Source organism: Amblyomma maculatum, chromosome 2 (assembly GCF_055883805.1).
Source record: "Amblyomma maculatum isolate TAMU_Amacu chromosome 2, ASM5588380v1, whole genome shotgun sequence".
In the NCBI taxonomy this organism is placed as follows: Eukaryota; Metazoa; Arthropoda; class Arachnida; order Ixodida; family Ixodidae; genus Amblyomma; species Amblyomma maculatum.
The window spans coordinates 16,112,331-16,135,868 of NC_139345.1; the positions used below are offsets into that span (position 1 = coordinate 16,112,331).

The 23,538-nt window shown below is 45.8% G+C and overlaps 3 protein-coding genes across 4 annotated transcripts in view; 2 read left to right on the forward strand and 1 right to left on the reverse strand.

Annotated features, from left to right (window-relative positions):
* The window catches only part of LOC146198030 (integral membrane protein 2B), a 33,317-nt gene extending 27,866 nt beyond the window's left edge, over positions 1-5,451 (forward strand). The window contains exon 6 of the mRNA XM_084593346.1: positions 2,883-5,451. Within this exon, the coding sequence (XP_084449472.1) occupies positions 2,883-3,007 (125 nt within the window). The 3' untranslated portion in view covers positions 3,008-5,451. The remainder of the gene's footprint in view (positions 1-2,882) is intronic.
* Positions 5,213-6,849, reverse strand: LOC146198031 (uncharacterized). Its single transcript, XM_084593347.1, has 2 exons — positions 6,519-6,849; positions 5,213-5,607 (listed from the first exon to the last, which is right to left on the reverse strand). The coding sequence occupies exons 1-2, from the start codon at positions 6,731-6,733 to the stop codon at positions 5,427-5,429; spliced, it is 396 nt and encodes a 131-aa protein (XP_084449473.1). The 5' UTR covers positions 6,734-6,849; the 3' UTR covers positions 5,213-5,426.
* Positions 6,850-10,875: 4,026 nt separating this feature from the next.
* Positions 10,876-12,236, forward strand: LOC146198032 (dynein light chain Tctex-type protein 2B-like). Of its 2 annotated transcripts, none has more exons than XM_084592554.1 (5): positions 10,876-10,919; positions 11,040-11,173; positions 11,232-11,301; positions 12,036-12,099; positions 12,159-12,236. In XM_084592554.1, the coding sequence occupies exons 1-5, from the start codon at positions 10,876-10,878 to the stop codon at positions 12,234-12,236; spliced, it is 390 nt and encodes a 129-aa protein (XP_084448680.1). The 2 variants fall into 2 exon arrangements, with proteins under 2 accessions (XP_084448680.1, XP_084448681.1); XM_084592555.1 differs by having other exon boundaries at positions 12,189-12,236.
* Positions 12,237-23,538: the final 11,302 nt, after the last annotated feature.

The following is a 23,538-nucleotide window of genomic DNA, read 5'->3' on the forward strand; positions in this document are numbered from 1 at the left end:
ATCACGCACGCGATGAGGTGTTCCGGAAAGCGGAAGGTGTATGTGCTGTAGTGGTGTAATGTAGTGCGCGGTCGTGTTTGCAGCACGCAGCAGAAGAAAATAATGGATTTCTTCAAATAAATCAGCTTTGGAGTTAGTGCAACCTTTTCACTTGAGGTTTTGCTTTTCTACACACGTGCCTACTGCCAAGGCACGTCATTTTCATACCTAGGTTTGACCACTGGCTTATAGGGGAGAAAACCTGGGCCAGGGGGCGCTACGCCGCTCTGTGCGTCAGCGCCCTCCATGGAGATCCCGTCAAAACCTACACGCAGTGCGGCCGCGTCGTCTGCTCCCCGCCGCATAGAAAAGCATGCTGTCATCTGCTCCGCGCTGCTCTCCAGCACGTGTTTGCGCGCGCGCGCTCGGTTGTTTCTCTCCTCCTCCGGCTGCATTCTGGTCGCCGTCGCGCTCCAACAAAGGGGGCAAGAAAAAAAAACTGGAATGAAAAAGTGACGGCGCGCTTTTTCGCAAAACTCGTGAAAGTGTTTTTCTCTCTTCTCTCTTTCGTGTTGAAACGATGGTTGTTGGTTTTTTTTAAGGTATCTCGTACCGCTCGTATCTCGCACCTCTGTTTGTAACTGGCGGTGCCGCAGCAGCCATCGCAGAACCAAGTCGGCCTCAAGAAACAGATATATGTCATTAATGCCATCACTCGGCGCTTATAAAGGGAAAACACATACGTTAATTGTCCTATCCTCATACGCGATCCTGCTTCGGGAGCTCAAAACTGCGCATTCGCTAGAGGAGATAACTGAACTAGGGATTGCACAGCGTAGCTGTGGAATTAAGAAGACAAAGGTTTACTTAAAGAGATGTCCCCGCCTGCATGAAAAGTCGTCAGGCATTTCCTCGCTCTTCGTCTCACGGAGAGAGGAAACTGCCGAAAGAATGGCATGCCTCGGCTTCTCGTCAGTGATACAGGTCGTTAAGAAACCTCTCATCGTTAAAGGTAGATAAGTCATTGATTTCGGATGGCAGCGCCACAGCAGCGAACTCCCCCTGACCGCTGTCAGCAGGAACCAAAGGGTAAGGCGACATGCTTTGTGCCTTTGTAGGGAACGCGTCCTAAACGCGCCGAAAGCAGGCACCACGGCGCCGGCAGCATCGCCTAAAACGTCTGTCCCCAAAGAGTTGAATAGTCCCCTTTCAAGTGAGCAGTCACGAATGGAAAGGAAGCTCCCCAACTAGCGCCCGGAGCACTCGTCGCTGTGTACACCCGTATCAATTCTCAACGAGAAGGCTGGACCCTTGATTCTCTGAACAACATGGAAGAGACATCAAGAGGTGCCGCCTCAAGTCCTTCAAAATACCTGTCGCTTGCCTCTGCCTTCGAGTAGCGAATTTGCGTTCATGTTTTTTTTTTGTCTGAGCCTGCCAACAAGCGCTCTTTGAAAACAATGTCCGCGGCGATCAATTAATCATAATTTCTCACTTTCGAAAGCACTGATAAAAAACGTGCTTCCAGCCAGCCTCTATGTCAGCCCGGGCACAGAAAAAAGCAAAAATAAGAAACACCACTGGCAAAGAGCGCCGGCTTTGCGCGCACAGATGCACAACCATCCCCCCTCGTCCTCACTCTCCTTCTCCCGCTCCGCTTGCACGTGCGGCTGCCTGTAGCACGCCCTCCCGAGCGAGCGGGCTGCGCAGACTCCGCAGACAGCCGCGCGCAGCGTGGGCGCGGATGCGCGTAGGTTTTGTAGTTCTTCTCCACTCCGCTGGAAACTGAGCGCTGGCGTCGCGGAGCAAACTCCAGCTTTGGTTCCCTATAATCGCAGATATTTCATTACAACGATATTTCAAAATAACTAATGATTTTTCGCGGTCCCGCGGGATTCGTTATATCGAGATTTGACTGTAAGTTGCCTCTACCCAGCCAAGAATGATTTTTGTGCAACTAGCGATGCGAAATCTGTAGCTGCATCATAATTGCCCGCGTCATGGTCAACGGCCACACTGGCACCATCAGCATCTTTGGCTAAGCAGCGGCTAAGCAGCCAGTCAAAACTTAATTAAGCCAAATTTAAAGTAGCTGCGGCTGGTTGCATCCATTAATGTTGATTGTGTGTATATTCAGGGCTAGCTAGGCAAACCTGTTGCAATGCAAGGTGTAAAATTAAAGTTATCATGTGCTTGAAGCAATGGCATCAGTCTGGACCATGCGTTGAGCAGCATTACTCTGGCAGATGTTTGAAGCTAGCAAAGTCTGCTACTGCAAGGTCTGTGCAAAAGGACTCATTGGGCTATGCTTGAAAGTTTAGGCAAATACACCTCCCCATCCCCTTCTCTTCTTGGCAGGAATAAAAAGACCTCCCTAGGTTTTGAAACTGTCTTGTCTGCTTACATAGACCCACTCTGAAATCAGCATTTGTTCATTGTTTTCATGTGCACTGGCAACTATAAAATTATTTAACCGACAACTGTGTCTGCTTCCAAAATTATGTTGTTCAATTTCCTAAATTTAGTTGTTCAGTTGTAATGCAATAACCCTGCTGTGATGGCCGAGTGGTTAGGACATGTAGGTTCAATCCCACACATGGTGGCCACTTTCTGATGGAAGTGAAAAGCATGGTGTCATGTCCTGTTCGATGCCAGTACACATTGAAGAACTCCAGGTGGTCAAAAATATTTGACGCCCTCCACTCTGGCATCCCCCATAGCTTTGGGAAGTTCGCTTTGGCATTTCTGATAAGATAAACTCGAAGAGGCTCAGACTATGCATATTGATAAACAAAAACAGAAAACTTGTGCAGCCATTTCTTGGGAAATGACGAAGTGCAAACTGCATGCCTGATTGCAAGCTCTTATCTATTTCTCCTTTTTTTTTTTTTTTTTCTTTGCAGTGTTCAAGCGTAGCCTTCATGAAAACCACCACGCTGTCTTTGTCGAGTTTGCTGGCAACAAGGTCAGCCATCTCGACATTGTCAACATCGACGAGGCTGCTGGCGCTGGCGGCACCCATGCCTGAGAGAACACAAGGGATGGAGCATTGTTGTCAGCTAGACCAGAGTACGGAGGAGAGTAGCACGCCAGTCAGTGTCTGGGGTGCAAGGTGCTTGCATCAGCTCAGAAAGGGTTTTCCTTTCAGACTTTTTCCCACCCCACCCTGCCACTCTCTATCCCTCTCTTGTGTTCACTATCAAATAGCTCAGACTGATTCCAAAAGTGAGCAGCATCCGCACACCTACCAAGCTGTCTCTTGCTGCTTGCGTGTTCTTATTTGGTTCATTTAGTTCTTTTAGCCCATTTTTTTGGATAGTATTTCTGCTTACTGCTGCAGACATGTCCAGCTAGGGTAGCGTCAGCGAATTTTGGCATTGGCTTCTTTTTGTTTAAGCTGTTGTTTTGAGGGGCACTTCCACTGCTTCACTCATATGAGCTTGTAAAACCTGGCATTGCACATGCTGGAAACAGTTGTCACCGTCTGACACATTTCGCACCTGCATTCTCTCTTTTGGTGCATTTCATTCCGTTTTCTTGCTGGTATCCATGGGGTATCTAGTCATTCTTATTGAGAATGCTTTTGATGGCTGGTGCAATTATGTGTCCTTGCTGTTTGTGTCTGTATCCCTATCACAATGTTTTTTTTTTTCTCTTATTGCTGATATTGTAAGGATTGTGCATGCAAGCCTGTCATCATTGGACCCTGAACGTACTGTTATAAAAACACCTGCTGAATATGATGTAAGTAGAGCATACATGTTCTGCAGTTAGCACTGCTACCGGAAGAAAGCTTCGTTGCCTCATTGAATTTGAACGCTGAAATGTGTGCTTCTGAAGGAGGTCTAAATGCAGCTTGCCTTCCCTAAGCAGTTACAGATTGAATCGTGTTGTCATTTTGCAGGGCTGAGCTGTTAGCACTATCTATCGGTCCTTGCCAGTATATGGGGACCCTTTCAGCTGTAGCACAGGTGGTTCAGGCAAGTGACCTAGGCATAATGATTGGGAATGTACTGTAAAGACACTGGCATGTTGTCTACCTGTATGCCATCTTTCACTCGTAACCGGCCTTGTTCAGTTTCCAATGTACAAGTGTACATGTGTCTTGTTGTATAGATTGTTAAAAACACACTGCAATCGTTGCAGTTGCATTTTTGCTAGCTGCATCCTGGTTTGAGTCAGGCCACAGTCTTTCTTTTTTTTTTTTCTGTATTTTTTTATGCTTTTCTAAAGCCATTGTAAACGTGTGCAAAATTTGTTGCAGAGAATGGAAGTTGCAGTGTCATGATTCCAAATATGACATACCAACTGCTTCAGGCATTTCCAGTGCCATGCATAGTACACAGTCAATAACTTTAATGTACACCTTTCGGATAAGTATACTTATTATTGTATGTACTATATACATTTACTCCAGCTTGTCGTATTTTGTGTTCATTCCCCCCCCCCCCCTTTTTTTTTTTTTTAAGATACACTTGTAGACTTCGAGAACAAAGCCTAGTTGCCAACTGTGTAGCCTGCTATGTTGTTGCCTTGCTCAACAATTGGGCAAATAGAAGAAATAGGAGAGTACAAAGGTGGTGGCGAACCCAACAATATACGTTGTCTGGTCTTGCAGCTGTGTGCTGTTTGTTAATGAGAAACTGCGATAGTACTCAGTGCCCATTCAGCAAATGGCCAATAAATCTACTGGCATTCATTCTGTTTTATGTTTTGCCTATAGTTTTTTGTCTTGACATGCTTGTGGTATTTGCTGCAACTTTGTGCTGCCGAGCTATGCTTTGAGAGCATCATTGTTGTAACTTGCTGATTAATGATGGTAATCACACTGACTGTCTGTTGCTAACCGTCGACAATATAGTATAAAACATCTGTCGAGGAAAACCAACCTTTGTTTGGTGTAACAAGTGTCAGCAAGTGTTAGTGTCAGCCCAGACGAAGACAAGTCCACTTGTCGAAACGTTGGTTCGACCTCCGAACTGGGGCTTCCCCCTTCTACCCTTGTTCAGTGCTCCTTCATAAAGTGTCAGCATAGGAAGACAACAGATATTCACTCATTTGCACGCAGAAGATTGCTGACACCATTGTGAAGCAGTGGAATGAATAGAATGTTTCAATGCCTTGATCTTGTTAGTGATGCCATATTTTCTTCTTTATACCTTTTATTTACACACATTGGTGTTTGGCCATTTTATGCTCGGTTGCAGAGTGCATATTTTTATCTATTGTGTCTTTATGCTAGAGACGTAACTGCTGCTTTAAGCATCAGGATTGACAAATGTTGAGAACGTGTTGCTATTACTACTACTACTACTTATACTGCTGGTATCGCACATGATACATTATACACCCCGTACACCACTGTTCCACCGACTGCAGTGCACGAGTATACACATGTGTATTGTTGTAGTGGTTCCATTCTCTCGCGCTGTCTCCTTTCAGATTGGTTAATAAAAGGAGCTCGGAAGAGATGATATGATGTCTTCATCGGCCACCTCTCGAAGAAGCTGGCCAATGCTGTTTCGAATGTCGTAGCGCAGGTACCGTGTCACCACCATTACAAAGAGGTTGAACATCAAGACGAGGTTGGATATAAACACCACTGTGATGGACAGTGTGGTGTTGTACCTGCAGGTAAAAAGAAGGGAAGAAAGCAAAGCAAGGAAACTGCGTTAAGCTTTGGCACCTGTAACCTGAAAACTTTCATGTGCAGCATTTTGTTACTCCTTGTTTTAAGCATTAAAAGGCAGTATACTGCTCGACTATCGCCATCAGATTTTGTAGATTTCTTTTCTATATGCACGGATAACCCTCAGCTGTGTCCATCTGAGTTCTATAGAAAAGTGCAGTGCCAGGTCGTCTTCTGAACCGCTAGTAATACCTCTGTCACACGAGTACTTTCGGTCCTCATTGAACTCTATCTGCATTCAACTTAATGCAGATCGAGGTTGTCATACGCAGCCTTCAAAGGTAATCAAGTCCGAGCCTGCTTGGCTCGAAGCCGCTTCCTATAGCGTTCGAGATTTCAAGCACATTTGAGAACCCGCAAAAACACCTTCGTCGTCGCCAAACTCTAAAAAAAATAAAAGCAAATGAATCCAATAAAACTGCAAACATTAGTACAGAAATGTATTAAGAGGCATGATAGAACAAGATTAGAACATAATGCTTTGTTATCTTGGGCTCTGCACACGAAAACTTCTCGGTGGTCATTCAAAACGCCCGTGTAGCATCGGGTGCCTCAAACCTTGAAAACCTCAATGCAGATAGAGTTCAATAAGGATAGAAAGTACTCGTGTGACGCAGGTATTAGGTATGCGCGTGGGCCGCGTAATCACTGAACAGGATTGAGAAAAAAAATGTCTACTTTGCGGCGAGTACGACTCCCTAGGCCGTGCCGCTTGGTAACTGCCGAGCACCGTAACTGGCCGGCGGAGCTGAAAATCCCAGTGGCAAAAGCTAAGGCTTGAATAGAATAAGGCAGGAGCACGCGATAGGTAACGGCATTGAAAGATGGATTATGAAGTGTTTACAGAAACCTGGGCTTTTCAGTGCGAATAATAGCGAGGATACGGCCGCGTGGTATGCAGGGATTTTTCTCTTGCTTCGCGAAGACACTCAGAATGCGGCTGACTACTTCGAGTTCGTGCTGGCGGCTTCGTTGGGATAGTTCCATTTTGCCTTGACAGCTGGCATACATGATGCTGAAACACAAAACCGAGATGGTCACGGCGACCATTCGTGTCGGTGGCATTGGGCAAACGTCTCGATTCTGGGGCACAAGCGAGTCGGGAGCGCGGTCAACGTTTTGAACGCAGCTGTCCGCAAAACATTCACAACTGCCAAAGCGGCCATGGCCCTAGGGGCCAGAAATTCTCACCAGGGGGTTGCGGCTAGGTGGCGCGCAACGTTCTCTATAAACCGTATTCACTATCAGGTTTAGCAGGCGGCAGTTGTGGCAACCCTGTATTGTGGAGACGCCATAACATACCATAACGTTAGGCGGTTCGAAACTAAAAGCAGAGAAAACATATTTCCGACGCGTTTCGGCGCCGGTCTACCGGCGTACTCCATGCTGCGCGCCGTTCATTTGACGCAGTTCGCAACGCCGTCCAACCAAAGCTCGGATTTCACATACGCCGTGTCATGATTCGCTCATAGGCCCTCTCTCTATCTTTATTTCCTCCTCTCCAATGTTGCGTTGTGCGTGCAATGCGGCGGCTGCGTTTCGATGGAGGCGAAACGAAGAGGCGCCCGTGTGTTGTGCGATGTCAGTGCACGTTAAAGATCCCCAGGTGGTCGAAATTACTCCGTAGCCCTCCACTATGGCTCTTTCTCTCTTTCCAGAATCACTCTCACCTTCCTCCCTTCCCTTACGGCGCGGTTGAGGTGTCCACAGAAAACAAGTGAGACAGTTACCGTGCCTTACCCTTCCTATAAATCAATAATAATGTGCGTGCCATGATTGCCAGTAAAACTGCGATGACGTCACGTGAATAAGCTCTATTAGATACACGTTGGTGGCGCGGGAGTATATTTTTACATACCTTTGAGCATAGCCTTGGGCCATGCCTTGGGCGCAGTGTAATCACGTTACGCAGAAGTGTCGTGTGCACATTACTCCTGCGTGCCCTGTGGGTAATTTTAAGAGCGTAAGCTCTCACATACGTTTGGCAATTTCTGTCGGTTTGTCCGGGGCTCCAAACCTCCCCTAAGTCCGAAGCAGTGTACATCATGATGGTGTGCCACCTTAGCAATCTATGACGCTCACTCTAAGGTTCGGACGCTAGTAGAGTCTAGCTTTAAAATGTGTGACGTAGTAGTACCGACGACCTCCGGCGGCCGTGGCGATAAATGGTTAAACTGGTTTAGAGGAAAGGAAATGCGCTTGTATTTGTGACACTTTTTGGTGGAAACCTGAACCTCGCCCCTAGGAGGAGGGAGGTCGGCGTTAAAGAAGAAATGTGCCGTAGTGGAGGGCTCCGGAATAATTTCGGCCACCTGGAGATCTTTAATGTGCCCTGACATCGCACAGCACACGAACGCTTTTGCGTTTCGCATTCATCGAAACGTGGCCACCGCGGTCGGGTCGAACCCAGGTACTGCAGGTCCATACAGTCTATAGCCCATCATCGCCTTAGCGGCCTTAGCCACCGTGGCGGTTATACGGCGGGCGAACAGTCGCAACTGGAGGACGCGGGTGGTACAAAGCGAATCGGTAAGTGCTCAACAAGTTGATACCCGAATATGGATGAACGAGGAGGAGGAGGAGGAGGAAGAACATTTATTTCCGCCGAATATGGTGCAGCAGCCACCTACGGGTCCACACGCAGGCATCCGGGAAGGCAGTCTGTCGCACCGCGGCCAGAGAACACCCGGCCTCGTCTAGGAGAAGAGGTCTTCAGCCTCGGCCGCCAGGCGGACGGCGAATCGCTGCGTTTTTTCGTCAGTGAAATTTAAACGTGCCGATCACTCAGTGGGGAACCGCTTTAGACCGAATAATGCCCTTCACTCGAACGCAGATCGACGGTGCGCACAAATTTATATAATAATATAATTATGTCATTACACTAAAATACCCTACAGATGGTGGTAGAGAGACCAGAGTGGTAATTCTAAATCTACTCTCATTTTGATGGGGGGGGGGGGGGGGGGGGGGAGTTCAAACCTTCCACCATTACGCACCATCGACCTTTGCAGGTTCAAAATGGTCCAAATTCGTGTTTCCAGGGAGTGCGTTTCTGGCGAACCACATGGTCGATGCCGGCGCGCCGCCGCCGAGTGTTTTCGCTGCGCCGCCACCGCCGACGGAAACCGATCGGTGCGTCACCGCCGCTGTTTTCTTTCGGCGTGGTTGGCATCATAGCGTTAATATACTAACTTCTGACAGCGCGCAGTTTAAATAGAGGCAAATGTTTTTTAATCTGTGCGAGGGAGCTGCGGGGCCTCTACATCGACGGCAATAAAGTTAACTTTTGCATGATCTATTCGCGTAATCTGTGCGCTGATATGTCACCCGCAAATAGCGGACGTGTGAAGAGGTATATTAAGAATAAAAACGATTGATGGCAATGACTGAAAATGACTTGTAATCACCGTGCTTGTAATGACCAATATGTCAAACGACTACTTGAAATGGCCGCAACTGATTGGAAATGAGCAAAATGACTAGGCACGACTCATCATTACTTGAGGAGAGCAAGGTTCGTCGAATGAAGGTCGTTTGCTTGCTCTCCCTTCTGTCGTTCTTAATTGCTTTTTTTTTTTTAGGGGAGGGGGGGGGGGGCTTACAACATTTAAGGACATTTATTTTTTATTTTGGGAGGGGGAAGAGGGCGGGTACTTCAACTTTTGGGGTTGGCGTAGAATCGCTGTCGGCCTAGATTCCTTTTTCAATTCCTCTCAGTCCTTCTGCGCGAAAAGTAAGTCTAAACTTTCAACGAAGTAACGTTGTGAAAGAAAGTAAGTCTAAACTTTCAACGAAGTAACGTTCTGAAAGAAAGTTGCAGCGAAACAGCTTTCTGAGGCTTTGGTTTTGGTTTCCGCGCCGACACCGACGCCGCCGACTAAAAACGACCACCTCTCCGCCGCCGGTCGAAACCGACACGGCGCACACCTCTAATTATGCTCTATCGTTTCAGCTCTTATCGGCGGTAGCTGCAGTTTTTATTACATTCTACTGGGAGAGAGTGAAAGGGGGCTGCAAGATATCTATCATCTCCTATGCGCGAAAAGGATCAAAGGAGGGGCTGGGAGACTCCGTGGAGACTACATGGGAGACTACAGTGCGAAAAGGATAAAGCAGCCATGGGTTAAAGTTTGGGGAGGGTGCTAAGGAGGCTCCAGCCCAGGGTCTCGTCTCCGAGATTAGTATGAGGGACCCATTTATTCTAGCCTGCTTCCTATATGGAACCACAAATAACTTTAATGACTGCGACATTACCCGTACCCAAAAGGCACGGGTAATGTCGCAAAAGGTACCCGTCGGTGCCTTTTGTCGCTGTCCTTTGTGTTTTTCCACGCTAGTTGCAATGTCGTAGTCATTAACGAATACGCACCAAGTAGCCCAACTGTCTTCCATGATCACAAATAACGGAACTTATGAGCAGCAGGCAGTGGTATCGCTAGGGTCACCCACACCGACCCCCCTCCTCGTGTTTTAAACACCGAATAGTAGCTTCCTATCTTCTCTGTTCTCACGGTTTGCTTTGAAGTCAACTTCGCGCTGCACCCAACCACGCAGTGCCAGTGAAGCGTCATTTTTTTTTTAACAGTAGGACACAGCGATCGTGCCCAACAGCTGATGATTCAACAAAACATCATATCAAAAACACATATTTTCGAAAAAGGCGGTGGGCGTCTCCAGGCTCATTTTTTTAACGCTTCCTTATTTTTAACTTTAACGACATCAACGTTTACGCGTCCTTAGAAGGTGCTCTCAGTCTAGACAATTATTTCTTTTTCGCCACTACAAAACTGCTGGTGTGTGGGCGCGCGTGCGCGCAAATAACCCATGCGCGAACACTCAATATATTTCCGGCCCCGCATACGGCCAGTACTCTTACACGTTTTCATTCCAATGAGAAAAACGCACAACCCCTTCAGCGCGTTGCAAAGAATCAGGCTTACGACTCTGAGTTTCTCCTGCGTCGCTTCGAATACCGGCCACCCCGCCAAACCACCGAAGAAAAAAAAAAAAGAACGAAAGAAAAAGACGCGAATGCACAGAATCAGCGCTCACTCTACATTAAGCGCGCATCTCTCAAGGGAGAGGGTACTGCACGAGAGACGTATACGTGACGTGTAGGCTACGTCACCCATGTGTCATGTGATTACGCACCGAGGACCTGGAAAAGTATTCTCCCGTGTTGCTATGGCAACGGAGACCAAACTAAAATGGCTGCATATACGTACGAGTTGCGCCTGGCACCTGACAAAAAGTAAGTGAAATAAGAAGTCCCGTAGTGGATCTGACGCTGTGTGTACTGCTGTTACCTTTATACATCTCTGTCCAGGACAGAAAGGTATGGCGGTATATAAACAAGCGCATTTTTACCTAGATTTTCAGCCCAAGCTGCGAGAGAGTGCGTGAAAGACGTTTTGCTGAACCAGTTCGACGACAAAATTTACGACCCAGATCAAGTATCAACATGGACTAGAGAAACGGCTCAAATGATATGCGAGAAGCTTGAAGGTAGGTTTCATAAATGAAGGTTGTTTGTCGCCCATCGTGGACCTTCACTGCATTCCAGGCCTGAGCTTCGAACGTTACAAGTACGTGGTGCAGGTGGTCATCAGCGAACAACGTGGTGAAGGGGCAAGGTGAGTTCAGGGGCATGGGAATAGTCAGGTGGAGCCTGGACACCGCCGGAAATTTTCTGAGTTCTGATTCCTCTCCCTCTTCCCCCCTCCCCGCCTCCTTTACGTCCTTTATTTCGCCCATGTTTTTTCCTACCAGCGACGCATAACAACCCCCGAAAGATATTTGTGGCAACACCACTGGTTCATGGCAAAATTCTAGGCGAGCTCACACTGTAATTAGCAATAAATAAGCCGTGACGAGTTGGAGAAAAAAGCCATATACCTAAATGACGGTTTGTGAAGATATCACTTTCCTGAACTGGTCGGGAATATAAGAGCGTCGTGCATGCCCCAGGACCATGTTTAATTTGGAAACACTTTATACGACCTGGCAGGTTCACATATCACATCCTATTGCAATTTTGGTCGCAGTGATTTTTTTACACACAGAGAGACACTTGCATTTACTTCATGAATAAGGCACCGTCTTAATTCGCATGCTTCTTTTTCTTTTTCACTAACTAAAGATGACCACCGCATGTTTCTCTATGTTCATGCAATACCATTTCAACCGCCTAGAAATTTAGATATTCCCGTTAACTTAAATTACTGGGGAAGCCCCTGCTTGGCACCTTTCTCCTTATGGCTAAGAATATTCGAAAATAGCCCGCCGCCTAAAATTTTTATCACATATTCAAAATGTTTGCACCAGCTGTACTCCACAAGAATTTCACTTCATGTGTCTAATTCTACAGGATGGCTTGCCGTTGCCTGTGGGACTCCGACACTGACGTCTGTGTTTCGGAGTTCTTCAATAGCGTATGTATCATATGTAATCGATGGTACGGATTTGATTTTCGCAATTGCGTATTTGTAAGTTGTATTTCATTTTGCTGTTTGTTGCAAAGGGCACACTGTTCTGCGCTGCTGTCGTCCTTGCGTCTTACTACTATTAACCTGGAAGAATAACGGTAAGCTCCATTGGTGTGTGCACGATCATGGGGTCTCGTTTGTATTTCTTTCTTATTACGACCTAATTCACTTCACGTCCCTGTGCCGCTGTGATTCGGTTACTTTGACGCGCCAACACTACTGCAGAGTGCGAAGGATTCGCAGACATGTCTCGATGCGTTTTATTTTGCTTTCCGCCTGGGTATGATTGCAGTGAACCTGCTTTTCGGCCTTACCTCTCAGTATTCTTCGGTACAATTTCGCATTATTTCAGTCCACCTGCAGTTTTTCTTCTGCCTTTTCCACCTTTGCAATTCCTTGTCGTCTCATGGATTCTTATGACAGCGAGATGGCAGCGGGCACCTTGGCAGTAGCTATAGATGCATGGGAAAGATGATGCACCGTTAAATAGTGACGTGTCACGAGGAATCAAGATAGATTTTTGACAGATATGGTTATTAGAGCGCAGAATCATAGGATCCTAATATTAAATAATACATTGTAATTCGTTTTTCATGTGGTCTCTTTCGCATAGCCTTTGTGGGCGCATTAATCGATAAGTTCTGTTGCTTCATCGTGTTGAGAAACTGCTGCGCGTTATTCTGCTAAAACGATGTTTAAAAATCGCCTTTTTTTTTTTTTGTTAAATATCTCTCCACGGGGGACGTAGAATTCATCCAGGGAATAATTACGCATCAACATCCACTTGGGCTTAATCGTGCATGCGGCAACAAATTGGCATTGGGCAGCTTCGAAGTTGAAGAAAAATTACTCTTGTTCCCAGGTCGATTCCGCGACCAATGGCCCTCCAGGGCAGTAGCTTTAACAAATGTATGCTAAAAATAAGAATACAAGCAGGTGGAAAGGGCGAAGCCAAAGCGAACGATTCTAAGTGGGAGTGAGTGAACTTTATTAACTCACTACGGTGTTGCCCTAATGTATTTTGGTGCGGGCTTGACATGGGCTATCAAAGAAGCCATAGTAGGGATCTCGGATTAGTTTTGACTGCTTGTATGTTCTTTGAAGTGCGCTGCATCCGTCCAGCACACGAAGGGTTCCGCGTTTCACCTCCGATTCAAATGTCGCCGCCGCGATCGTGATTTGAACCCGCGACCTTGGAACAGCGTGCTGCTAGAATCTAAAGAGAACGCGTTAGGAAACGGCAGATGGACGTTACTTCGCCGTCCCTCTTGATATATGATGTCTTGGAACTTGAAACAAGCTAGTGCTTATTGTCGGTATCTTCAACAGGAAATAAGCATCGTTTTGCACAAATACGACCACTTTGGAGTGAGGCTGGAGTGGGATCCAAACGTGCCTACACCGAAGCGGGAAACCACTTCGCCCTTGGTCTTCTCGGTCTTCTCCACGTTTGCCGATCATATGGACATAAGAGTGGACAAAGTTTGCTGCGTCGCAATCTACTTCAGTGAACAACGCCTGTGTTTACGTTGCTTGAGATGCGTAGAGTGGATGAGGAAGGGGGAGAAGAAGGTACGGAAGAATGTGAAGAAGAGAGCACAGAAGAACGCGGAGAAGAGTGAATGAGTGTGTTGAATAAATTACTTCGATTGATGAAACGAGTGTTGTGTCATTGTTGAAATAGTTTGAGGCAGAGCCGTTAAGTATAGCAAAGTGTCAGTGACGAAGGAGTTTGTATCAAGGGTCGTCAAGCATTGCAAGTGTTAGCGTTGAAGAAAGCGAAGCAAACTGTAAAAGAATTACAAGTATCATCGTTAATAATGTAAAGCATGATTGAAGAAAACAAAACATTAGAAAACATGAAAAAAAAAAAAAAAAACATTGCTAACGCTCTTCAGTACAACACCTGCAAAGGCGGTGGTGGAATTATTTATGCGCATGAAAGTTTACTGACTGGGATATATTCGCTAGAAATTTTAAAGGAATTTTCGTCACGAGACCAGAATATTGGAATTTTAAGGATTAGATAATCAGACACTGTAGTTATTCTGAAATGAAACGGACTATTTCATCTGGAGAGGCCTCAGTATAGACAGATATAGAGTAAATTCCCAAAAGGCGATGTATAATTCAGTAGAACACGTTGTTGGTCTAGTTGGTGCTTTGCATCACAAATAATTAACCAGCCAAAAAGACGCACATAGGAAAACAGTGAAGCAGACAGGAAAGAGGCTTTTCCCTCTCTCTTTTCTTTCCTGTCTGCTCTGCTTTTCTGTGTGCGTCTTTTTGGCTGTTTAATTCTTTCTTCATGCAATATATAAAGCTTGGACAAATCGTTCTAGAGTTACTCTACGTCAAATGTTCGTGATAACGTGCTGGAATTAGTCGTGAGTACACACCGAAAGCTAAAATTGCGCAATTGAGAGAAAAACATAACTAATGAGTAACCTGGTCTACGGGTCGCGAGGTGACGAGAGAGATAGAGATAAAATCCTTAAAAGACACGGAGAGGGACGAGGTCAAGCGGACCGAAGGAGCTCGTGACTAGGCCCCCAGAAAAAAAGAATAGAAAAAAAAAAAAAGAAAACAGATGACAGAATGGCAGTAATTGTACAATCGGTGAACTGCAGCGCAAGACCCTCGATACCACATTACGTTGACCACCATGCAAAACAGCATTTGGTCACCACATGGAAACGGTTTCGTAGGATCGCCGGCGGCGATAAATTACTGCGACAGGCGGCAGCAGAATATCCTCCTAAGACCGAGCTTACATGCTGAGGATGAGCTTGAAGCGTTTTTTTATGAAAAGAGAAGACTGCCTGCAAGAATTCGGAGACAGCGGCGGTTCTCTCAAAATTTAATAAGTACAGATCCTCATCTGCGTACGCATTTGAAAAGGTGCCCAACGCAAGAACTCATGTGTTTTGAATTTTTTTGTGGTAGAGAAGTTGCGGCGCCCAGAACTGTATTAACTAGCTATAGTAACGCTTCTGTGCCATATACGCAGGTCGGCGTCGAGAGAGCATTTTCTGGACTTAAGTATATCCTGTCCTGTCATCGAACTTGGATGACTTCAACAACCTTCGTCAATGTCCGCTTCGTTCGGTCTTTCTATGCTGGCAAATAAAAACGTTCGCAGCATTTACTGAGCACGTAATAAAATTTTTGCGAGCACGCATGGTGTCATGTCATGCGTGTTTTAAATTATGCGACTAAACATACCAGTCTAGCCCCAAAGTGGTTCTAGTAGAAGGTATACACATAGGTACAACGAGGCGGTGGTCGAATCGCGCCGTGGCCACAGGAGTATAAGGCAATTAATTAATCCGGTTTTCCGGCAAACACGATAATGACTCCAACCCCAATAAGTGGCGAAGACTTTTGTCAGCGCCTTTCGGACCACAACACTCGGATGCCTTTGCGTTTCACCTCCATAGAAGCGCGAAATACAAAGGCGTTCGCGTGCTGTGCGATATATAGTCACGAATAGGGTATATGCCATTTGTATATGCATCGTTGGTCTTGGGGTGTGTGCTTGGTTCGGCCTTGATCTGGTTTCAAAGTCCTTTAGTGGGAGCCAGACGAAACATTATTCTACATGTAACAGTAGAGGTTTCGCTCTAAACTAAAATTCATGTGAAATTTTGTGTACCTGAAAAGCAGCAACAGGAAACATTATTTTCTTTTAACTTTCGGAGCGTGGCAGCTTCCGTTGGTTATGCGGCAATGAAAATAATGATTACCCCCCCTTCCTGCTCTAATCGTCGGTCACTCATTATAAACATTTTGCTGATGCCATTATGACAAATTGGAGCCCGTCACATGACTACAAAACAATAGACGGATTACTATGTAAATTTTCAACGTTTATTATTACTGGAACAGAGAAGAAAACTCACTATTAAAAAAGTGGAGTACAAAAATACACCCGAAGTTATTTTTTTTTCTTAACCCGTTTGAACCGGTTCGGGCAGGCTCGAACCGGTTCGAACCAGAACGGAATGTGTCCCTGGAGCGTGAACGCGAACCCGAACCGAACCCGAAAAAAATCCCAGTTCGACACCCTCTCACATGCTTCCAACATTCAACCGCACATTCTGCAGTTCATCATTTATTTATTTATTTATAGCGCTGAGTTTGCCACACGGCATAAAAGGTGGTGGTATAGCGTCACAGGAATGTGTGGAGTACAGCCATGTGCAAGAAGTCACACAAACTGCGTGCATAAATGTTGTTTGTTGTCCATAAGTGGAAATGAGAGTCATTACTTGGTGAAAGTCCAGCTTTTTGTAGAATGGTGTTGCGCATATGCGAAGTTCCTGGGCATGTCCATATTAGATGCCGTACAGTGGTGTCGCAAGCCGGTTCTTCGCAGTGTGGGCATTTGTCGGGAACTGGAATAGTAGTACTTTGCCACTGGTGTCGAACGGCGGGCGTAAGAGCCACTCCGACCCTCAGCCGTCTCAGAGATACCTCCTCCACCCTTGTTAGATTGGGGGGAAGGGGGTACGTACACGGGGGAATTAGAGCACGTGTACGCTGCCTGAGGGATGCTGATGATGTCAAATGGGTCAGGAGTGGATCCGGTGGCAAGGAATCATGAATAGGTTGTGACACATCATCTGCATGAGGAAGCACGTCTGCTGTTATGGTATTCAAATTTTTGTTGTCTTGAACCCAGTGAATGGTTATAGTCACTGGATAACGGTGACAAGCAGCATGTATAGTCTGTGTGACCCTAAGAGTGCCATGGACTTTCTTTAAATGTTTTAAGGCTTCTTTAGAGTGAGTCATTATTTGTACTTTTTTAAACGTAGGGTCGGCAGGTAACGCTTCTATGGCGTTTAAGATAGCTTGCAGTTCGAATGCAAGAGTTGATTTGGCGTCGGTAAGGTAACTTCGATTGGTGTTCAGGTGAGGGTGGGTTGGGCTTATAAAAGCAACTGAACCACCTGTTGGGGTTACGGCTGCATCTGTGTAAATTATACAGTCATCATGTGTTGCGCAAAACGTTATTGGGAATGATGATGAGAGCTGCGACTTCTTGGTGAGTAGTGGCTTATTAGAAGTAAGGTGGTAGTAGTCCCGTGGAGGTGGTTGGTTCTCTAATTCAAGACGAAGGGAAGCTTTTCTTGCTCTGTTCGTCTGTCTTTGGACAGTTAATTCTGCCAGCGAGTTAAGGTGGGCGTACTCCTGGAGCAGACGGATAGGAGTTGATCGAGGCAGTCCCGTAATGACTCGCATGGCCTCGTGGTTGAGTGCCTCGAGTGTAGACCATTGCCGTTTTGTCAGTTTCTGAAACTGTGCCTGGTATAGAAGCCGTGGTTGAAAGACAGCACGGACAAGTCGGCGAGCGGTATCTGATCGGGCACCACCAGAACGATTTGCTATTCTTCGAATTAGTCCCAGTGTGTTCATGGCACTTTTGCGTACATCGGATAGCCAAACTGTGCCTTTTCCTGAAGAATGTACATGGAGACCCAACACCTTGGTATGTTCCACTTCAAGGAGGGGTGTATTGTCAATTGTCAACGCGAATGGATTAGCTTTGAAACTTCTGCGGCCGGCCTTATTGCCCACATGAACATAGCATGTTTTAGTGAGGTTGAGGGATAGGCCTGTGTTGTTGAGAAAGTTTTGAAGGATATTTATGGCGTTTTGCAGGGAGTCTTGCTGCACCTGCACTGAGCGGTTTGTAGACCACATAGTAATGTCATCTGCGTAGGCTAGCACTTTAATATTAGGAATTGAGGCAAGTTCATGTATGAGAGGAATAAATGCAATATTAAACAAAGTTGGGGCTAAAACTGAGCCCCGCGGTACTCCACGATTGGAAATGAAATGTCCTGTTGGTTTTCCATTTACACGGATAGCAAACGTTCGGTGGGAGAGGAACGCGTGAATTGCACGACAAAGCTGTAAGGGCATTCCAAGTGATGACATAGTATAGAGGATCGCTGTGTGGAGGATGTTGTCGTAGGCTTTCGTGATATCTGTTGCCACGACTGTGCGGACGAGACGACTGTGAGATGAACAATATATTACTTCATTGGCAAAATGTTGAAGACCATCTTCAGATCCGTAACCAGGCCGAAAGCCAATCTGTGAAGACGAATATTTGTGATGATGGTCAAGCCACCAGGATATTCGAATGGCAAGTAGCTTTTCGTACAATTTACAGATAGTTGGGGTAAGAGAAATCGGGCGTAGAGCACCAAGGGTTGTAAGTGGTTTTCCGGGCTTTGGTATGGGAACTACTACAGAATGTTTCCAATCTGGTGGCATTTCACTGGAAATCCAGATTTCATTGAAAATTCTCAGAAGTGAGGTCAATGATTCACCTTCTAGATTGCGGAATAGTGTATAAGGCACACCATCATGACCGGGTGTGGTGTTTGGGCTTATGTCTTCAATCGCAGCGATCAGCTCAGCCATGGTGAAAGGGTTCGTGATCTTATCTTCTGGGAGATGGTTGTCGAGACTGAGTGGAACCGGTGCAGGTTGGCAGTCATAATTGGGGAAGAACTGAAGAGCTGCTTGCTTGGCAAATTCTTGCGGTGAAAGACGCAGGGCTATTCGAATACTCTCGGCGTAGTCTTTAACTGAGGGTTTTCGTTCCATTGAATGAAACACACGCCATAGGTGGCGGTTTCCGATCGGAGTACTTATGTGAGAACACCAGTCTGTCCAACGTTTGTGTAGAAGGTGCTTAGAATACCGGCGGGCTTTAGCGGTTAGTTTATGAAGTTCTGCTATGGCAATATTATTGGACGGATGCTGACTGACGTATACGTCCATTTGCTTGCGCCGTGCCCAGAGGTTAAGGAGGTGAAGGTCAGGGTTTGGTTGGTCTTCATTGATGGTTGAAGACACGGTGTGCTGATTTAGAACTTGCATGAAAGTAGAAAGTGCCGAATCAGGAGTTATTGAGATGAGGCGAGCATCTGTACGTAGAGTATCCCAAGAAGTAACGTGAACTTGGCGGCGAATTTTACGTAGTGTGCTTGAGGTAAAATCGATTAGAATGGGGGAGTGGTCACTGCCCCAGGTGTCTGGTTCGCAATTCCAGCGAGGATTCCCAGGGCCTAGCCACCACGTAAGGTCCGGAGTCGACGCCGGTGCACGCGGGCGGGTACATTTTGTCAAACTGTTGAGAAGTGTAAACGACTGGTCAAAAAATGTGTCGTAAATTTGACGTCCACGCTTATAGTCTTGTATATAACCCCAGGCTGTGTGCGGTCCATTGAAATCTCCTCCAACAAGTATGGGTACACCTGGGTATGAGGTGCGTAGATGTGTGAGCCATCCAAAGTTGAGTACAGTAGATATCGGTCGTGCGTAAAATGACACTAATATAACTGGAGTACGTTGGGGCTTAGTAATAATGGCGGTCACTTCTTGACGGGTATTGCACCAACGGGATAGGTCTATTGGAGAATGAGGAGTGGATGAATGAACATGTATTGCCGCTTTACCGGGAGCAAGACCACTGCGGCGGTCGGGTATCGAGGGGCAATGATATATGCAGTAACCAGATAGAGGTGGAATAGCGTTATGCTCTTGTAAAAGGAAAGCCCATGCATTAAGTTTTCCTTCTTGAATACGGAGCTTCAAATCAGGTAGTTTGTTAGTGAGACCCCTACAGTTCCATTGCATTATAAGGGATTTATGGTTAGTGGCCATTAGTTTTCAGAACAGATGCTATCATTTCAGGCAGTTTCTGCAGCAGTGTAATCAGTGATGTCATTGAAGTTGTAGCTGCAGATTTTTGAGGTTGGGCATAATTTGACTCAAAATGACTGTACTCATTAGAGCAATGATGTACTTGACGTGTAGGCTCAACAGGCGATTGGTGCGAACGTTGCAGTAAGATTAACCGACGTTTGCAAAGGTGATCAAGCTGTTGGCGAACTTTGGCAATCTCTTCATCTATGACAGAAATATTGTTAGGCATAAGGGAACTAATTGGTGGAAATTCACCTTCTGTTTGACGAAGAGTACGGGAACTGTGCTTCGAAACAGATGCATAAGATGAGCGGATTTGAGAGGGCGGATGTAAATAAGTTGGCGTCAAGTCGGTACCATCCTCCTCTGTGTGGTTGGATAGAGCAGCAAAACGGTTTGAAATCTTGACTGCATCAAAAGTAGGCTTATGTACTACACGACGTTTCTTGCGAGAGCACTTGGGATACGTAATGTCGTGATCGTTTGTTTTACAGAAGGGACACGTGAAGGAGGGGAGGCCGTCCGCTGATTGTTTTGGTAAAGTGTCCTCGGATGCAGGGCATACTTTTTTGATCGGTAGCAAAACACTGGGGCAGGCCGGAAAGGCTTCGGATGAACGGCCAGCCCGTTGTAGAACAAATGAGTAGGGAGTTCTAAAGGACCCTTCAAAAGTAGAAGAAATGTGCCTCGGTTACCTAGTTGGCGGGCATTTAGCACAGAGTGCGTGTCTGATAAAAGATCCGCCATAACCTCTTTTGGAGGTGCCTTAGGATCCAGATTATAAATGACACATCTTTGCAAGCCAGGTCCGGATGCTAGGTATGCGTGCACAGGTACATATTGAGAGTCACTGATATATATTTTATCAATATGACAGATTTTCTCAGCATCGCCAAGGGAGGCTACTTGCACTGTGATTGAATTAGAGCGACGGTGGTAAATAAATCCTCGGTAGCCTGTTGTACCCAGTGCGCGGTCAATAAGCTGTTGCACTGATCTTGAAGAAATTGACGTTATGTCATATTGAAATGTGGGCTTAATATGTACTCGGAAGGAGCAGTCTGCGTCAGGGAGCCCGTATTTCGATGGTGTTCTTGACGAATTATGATCGTCTGAAGAGGGTTTTACCTTCTTTGCAGCTGGTTCTGTTGAATCGGAAAGAGACCGCATAGGAATGGTCACAGGAGTAGGCAAGCTGTTGGAAGCTGAAGTCGGTTGATCCCCTGAAGCTGGACGCGGCGACTTTAGTAGCGATGAAGTAGGCGCTGAGTTGCTTAAGAAACATCCTTGAGGTGGAAGGTTAGGCGAAGCAGTAGAGGTGGTGACAACTGCATGCGATCTTTCCATATCATAGTTATTGTTCATGTCCGTTGGCCAAGTTGAGATAGGCCTGGGCGCCTCACGAAGTGAACGTTGGCATTGTGATGGGTGCACTGGGGGTCGTCTTGAGGCTTTCTGAAGCTCCTGGGATCTTTAGGCAGCGTTAACAGCTGACATTATAGGCGGCGAAGTGAACACAGCTCAAAAAGAACAAAAATTGCCAATCGGTAGAGACAGGGCGACGGCCCAATTTCATCTTCATCGTCGTCCCCACATTCTGCAGTTCTGCCGCCGTCTCGAACCCGCCGCTTTCCCCAGAACTTTCAAAGTTAGTGACCTCTGGTTTGGCGGGGGCTTGAAGAAAAGAGCGGTCAAGCGATCCTGTCACCCACCTGTAACCGCAAGCGGCTCTCCTTTGTTCGTCGCTCACTATGCTTTTCCCGGTCTTCCGCGTCGATCCCCTATGACCCGTCAGTCACTTACACTATTCGCAAAGAAGAATCGTATGACATCACCCGCAAACTAGATTCTATTGAAAGAATACGTCGATTATGAAAAATGAGCTCATGTCGAGACCGTTCTATTATCCTTAGAATCGCTGACGACAGGGACTAAAAAACGATATTGAGCAACTTTCTTAAGCTTAGAGACACTGATTTTTCTATCAGCGAGGACTACTAAAAAGGGCCGCCACAATTCGTAAAAACCTGTGGGACGGCATTCTTCGGTAGCGGAGAGCAAAAAAGGAGCCAAAGTGAAATTAATTTTTGACAAACTGAAAGTCGATAAAATCATACGCGTGGAATAAGGCTACCAACTTGCTTAAGAATGCTCCGGAGAAGGACAATGCATGACCTTTTAACTCTTCAAGCTTTAAAGTCGTAAATGTCAATGCGAGAAGTATGATAAATAAGGCAGAGAACACAGAATGCATCATACTCGAACGTGAACCTGAAAATATGTTAATTACTGAGACCTGGTTACAAAAAGACACACCGGACGCTGACGTCACGCCACCGGCTTATACTGCTTATACTATAGCAAGGAAAGACAGAAAAACTAGAGGGGGAGGTGTAGAGCGCTATTAATTAATAGTATCATACCATTTTCTGTTCTTATACCCCTAATGATATTTAGACTGTATGAATTAAGATTCGGATAAATAATCGTACTGTCCACATAGGTAGTGTTTATAGGGCTCCCAGACATTCTATCGTTGTTCTCGCACATCTTAAATGATTCATAAACTTAAACCTGCATCCAGATGAGAACATAATTGAACTAGGAGTCTTCAACCTTCCAGGAATTGACTGGACTTCTCACTCACCTGGTGTAACACAAATTTGTAGCGCCGAGCAACTACTAGAACCATAATTTATTTGCATGCAACTTATTACATATTATGAATGATTATACAAGAATTTGTGCTACCTTTTCTTCTGTCCTCGACCTTACTTTTATTTCCTCTCACATGATTCCCTTCTTGCGTGGCTGTGAAATTTGCAATGGTTTGTCTGGCCATAAAATGGTAATCGCATCCTTCAACATAAATATAAGACATTCCAACCCTCTTGACTGTAAAACGATTTTAAACTTTGCTGCTGCGAATGATGTTGGTATTCTAGACGCGCTCGAAGGTTCGTTTGTTGAATTAAGAAATTTGAATGAAGCAAATCGGAGTACTGATGTGCTTTGGGAGTATTTTACTGAACTTCGTTGCATTTTGTGTTGAGCGGCATATTCCCACACGCGATAGGGAAACTAACAAAAAAAAATTCTTAAATTACACGAGCAAACCCTTAGATTACACGAGAAAACAGCTTTCAAAAACTAATTAACTATTCCAGGGTGTAGGCATACCTTGAAACACAGTGCTAGCGCGGTGCTTGAAAATGGCCTTACATGATAGTTGGTGTCGTTAAAACTGCAAATCTTGCAGAAATATATGTTTTATTGATCTTATTTAGGTTCCTCGATGCCAATTAATTAGCGTAGACGCTCTGAGATTCAGTTACAGTGAGCTTGGCGCCTTTTAAAGCCCTAACTGTGCTTAACGTTGTACCAAAATATACTAATGTTTCACCGCCGTAATCAGGGAGCATGACTTGTGTGTTTCTATTCGCTGTTCAGTCGAAGATTCAGAAATTCAGCGATCGCAAGCAGATAGAGTTGGACTTATTCGAAAAAAAAAAAAAAATCATGGCTGCACGACGATGAATGCATCGCATATAGGTACCGCTGCCGTACGACAGAACAAGTTATGGCAACACGTTTTCTCCGGCGCGCTCAAAATCAGTATTTTCCTACAATCCCCCACCCTCCTCTTCTCTCCCTCTC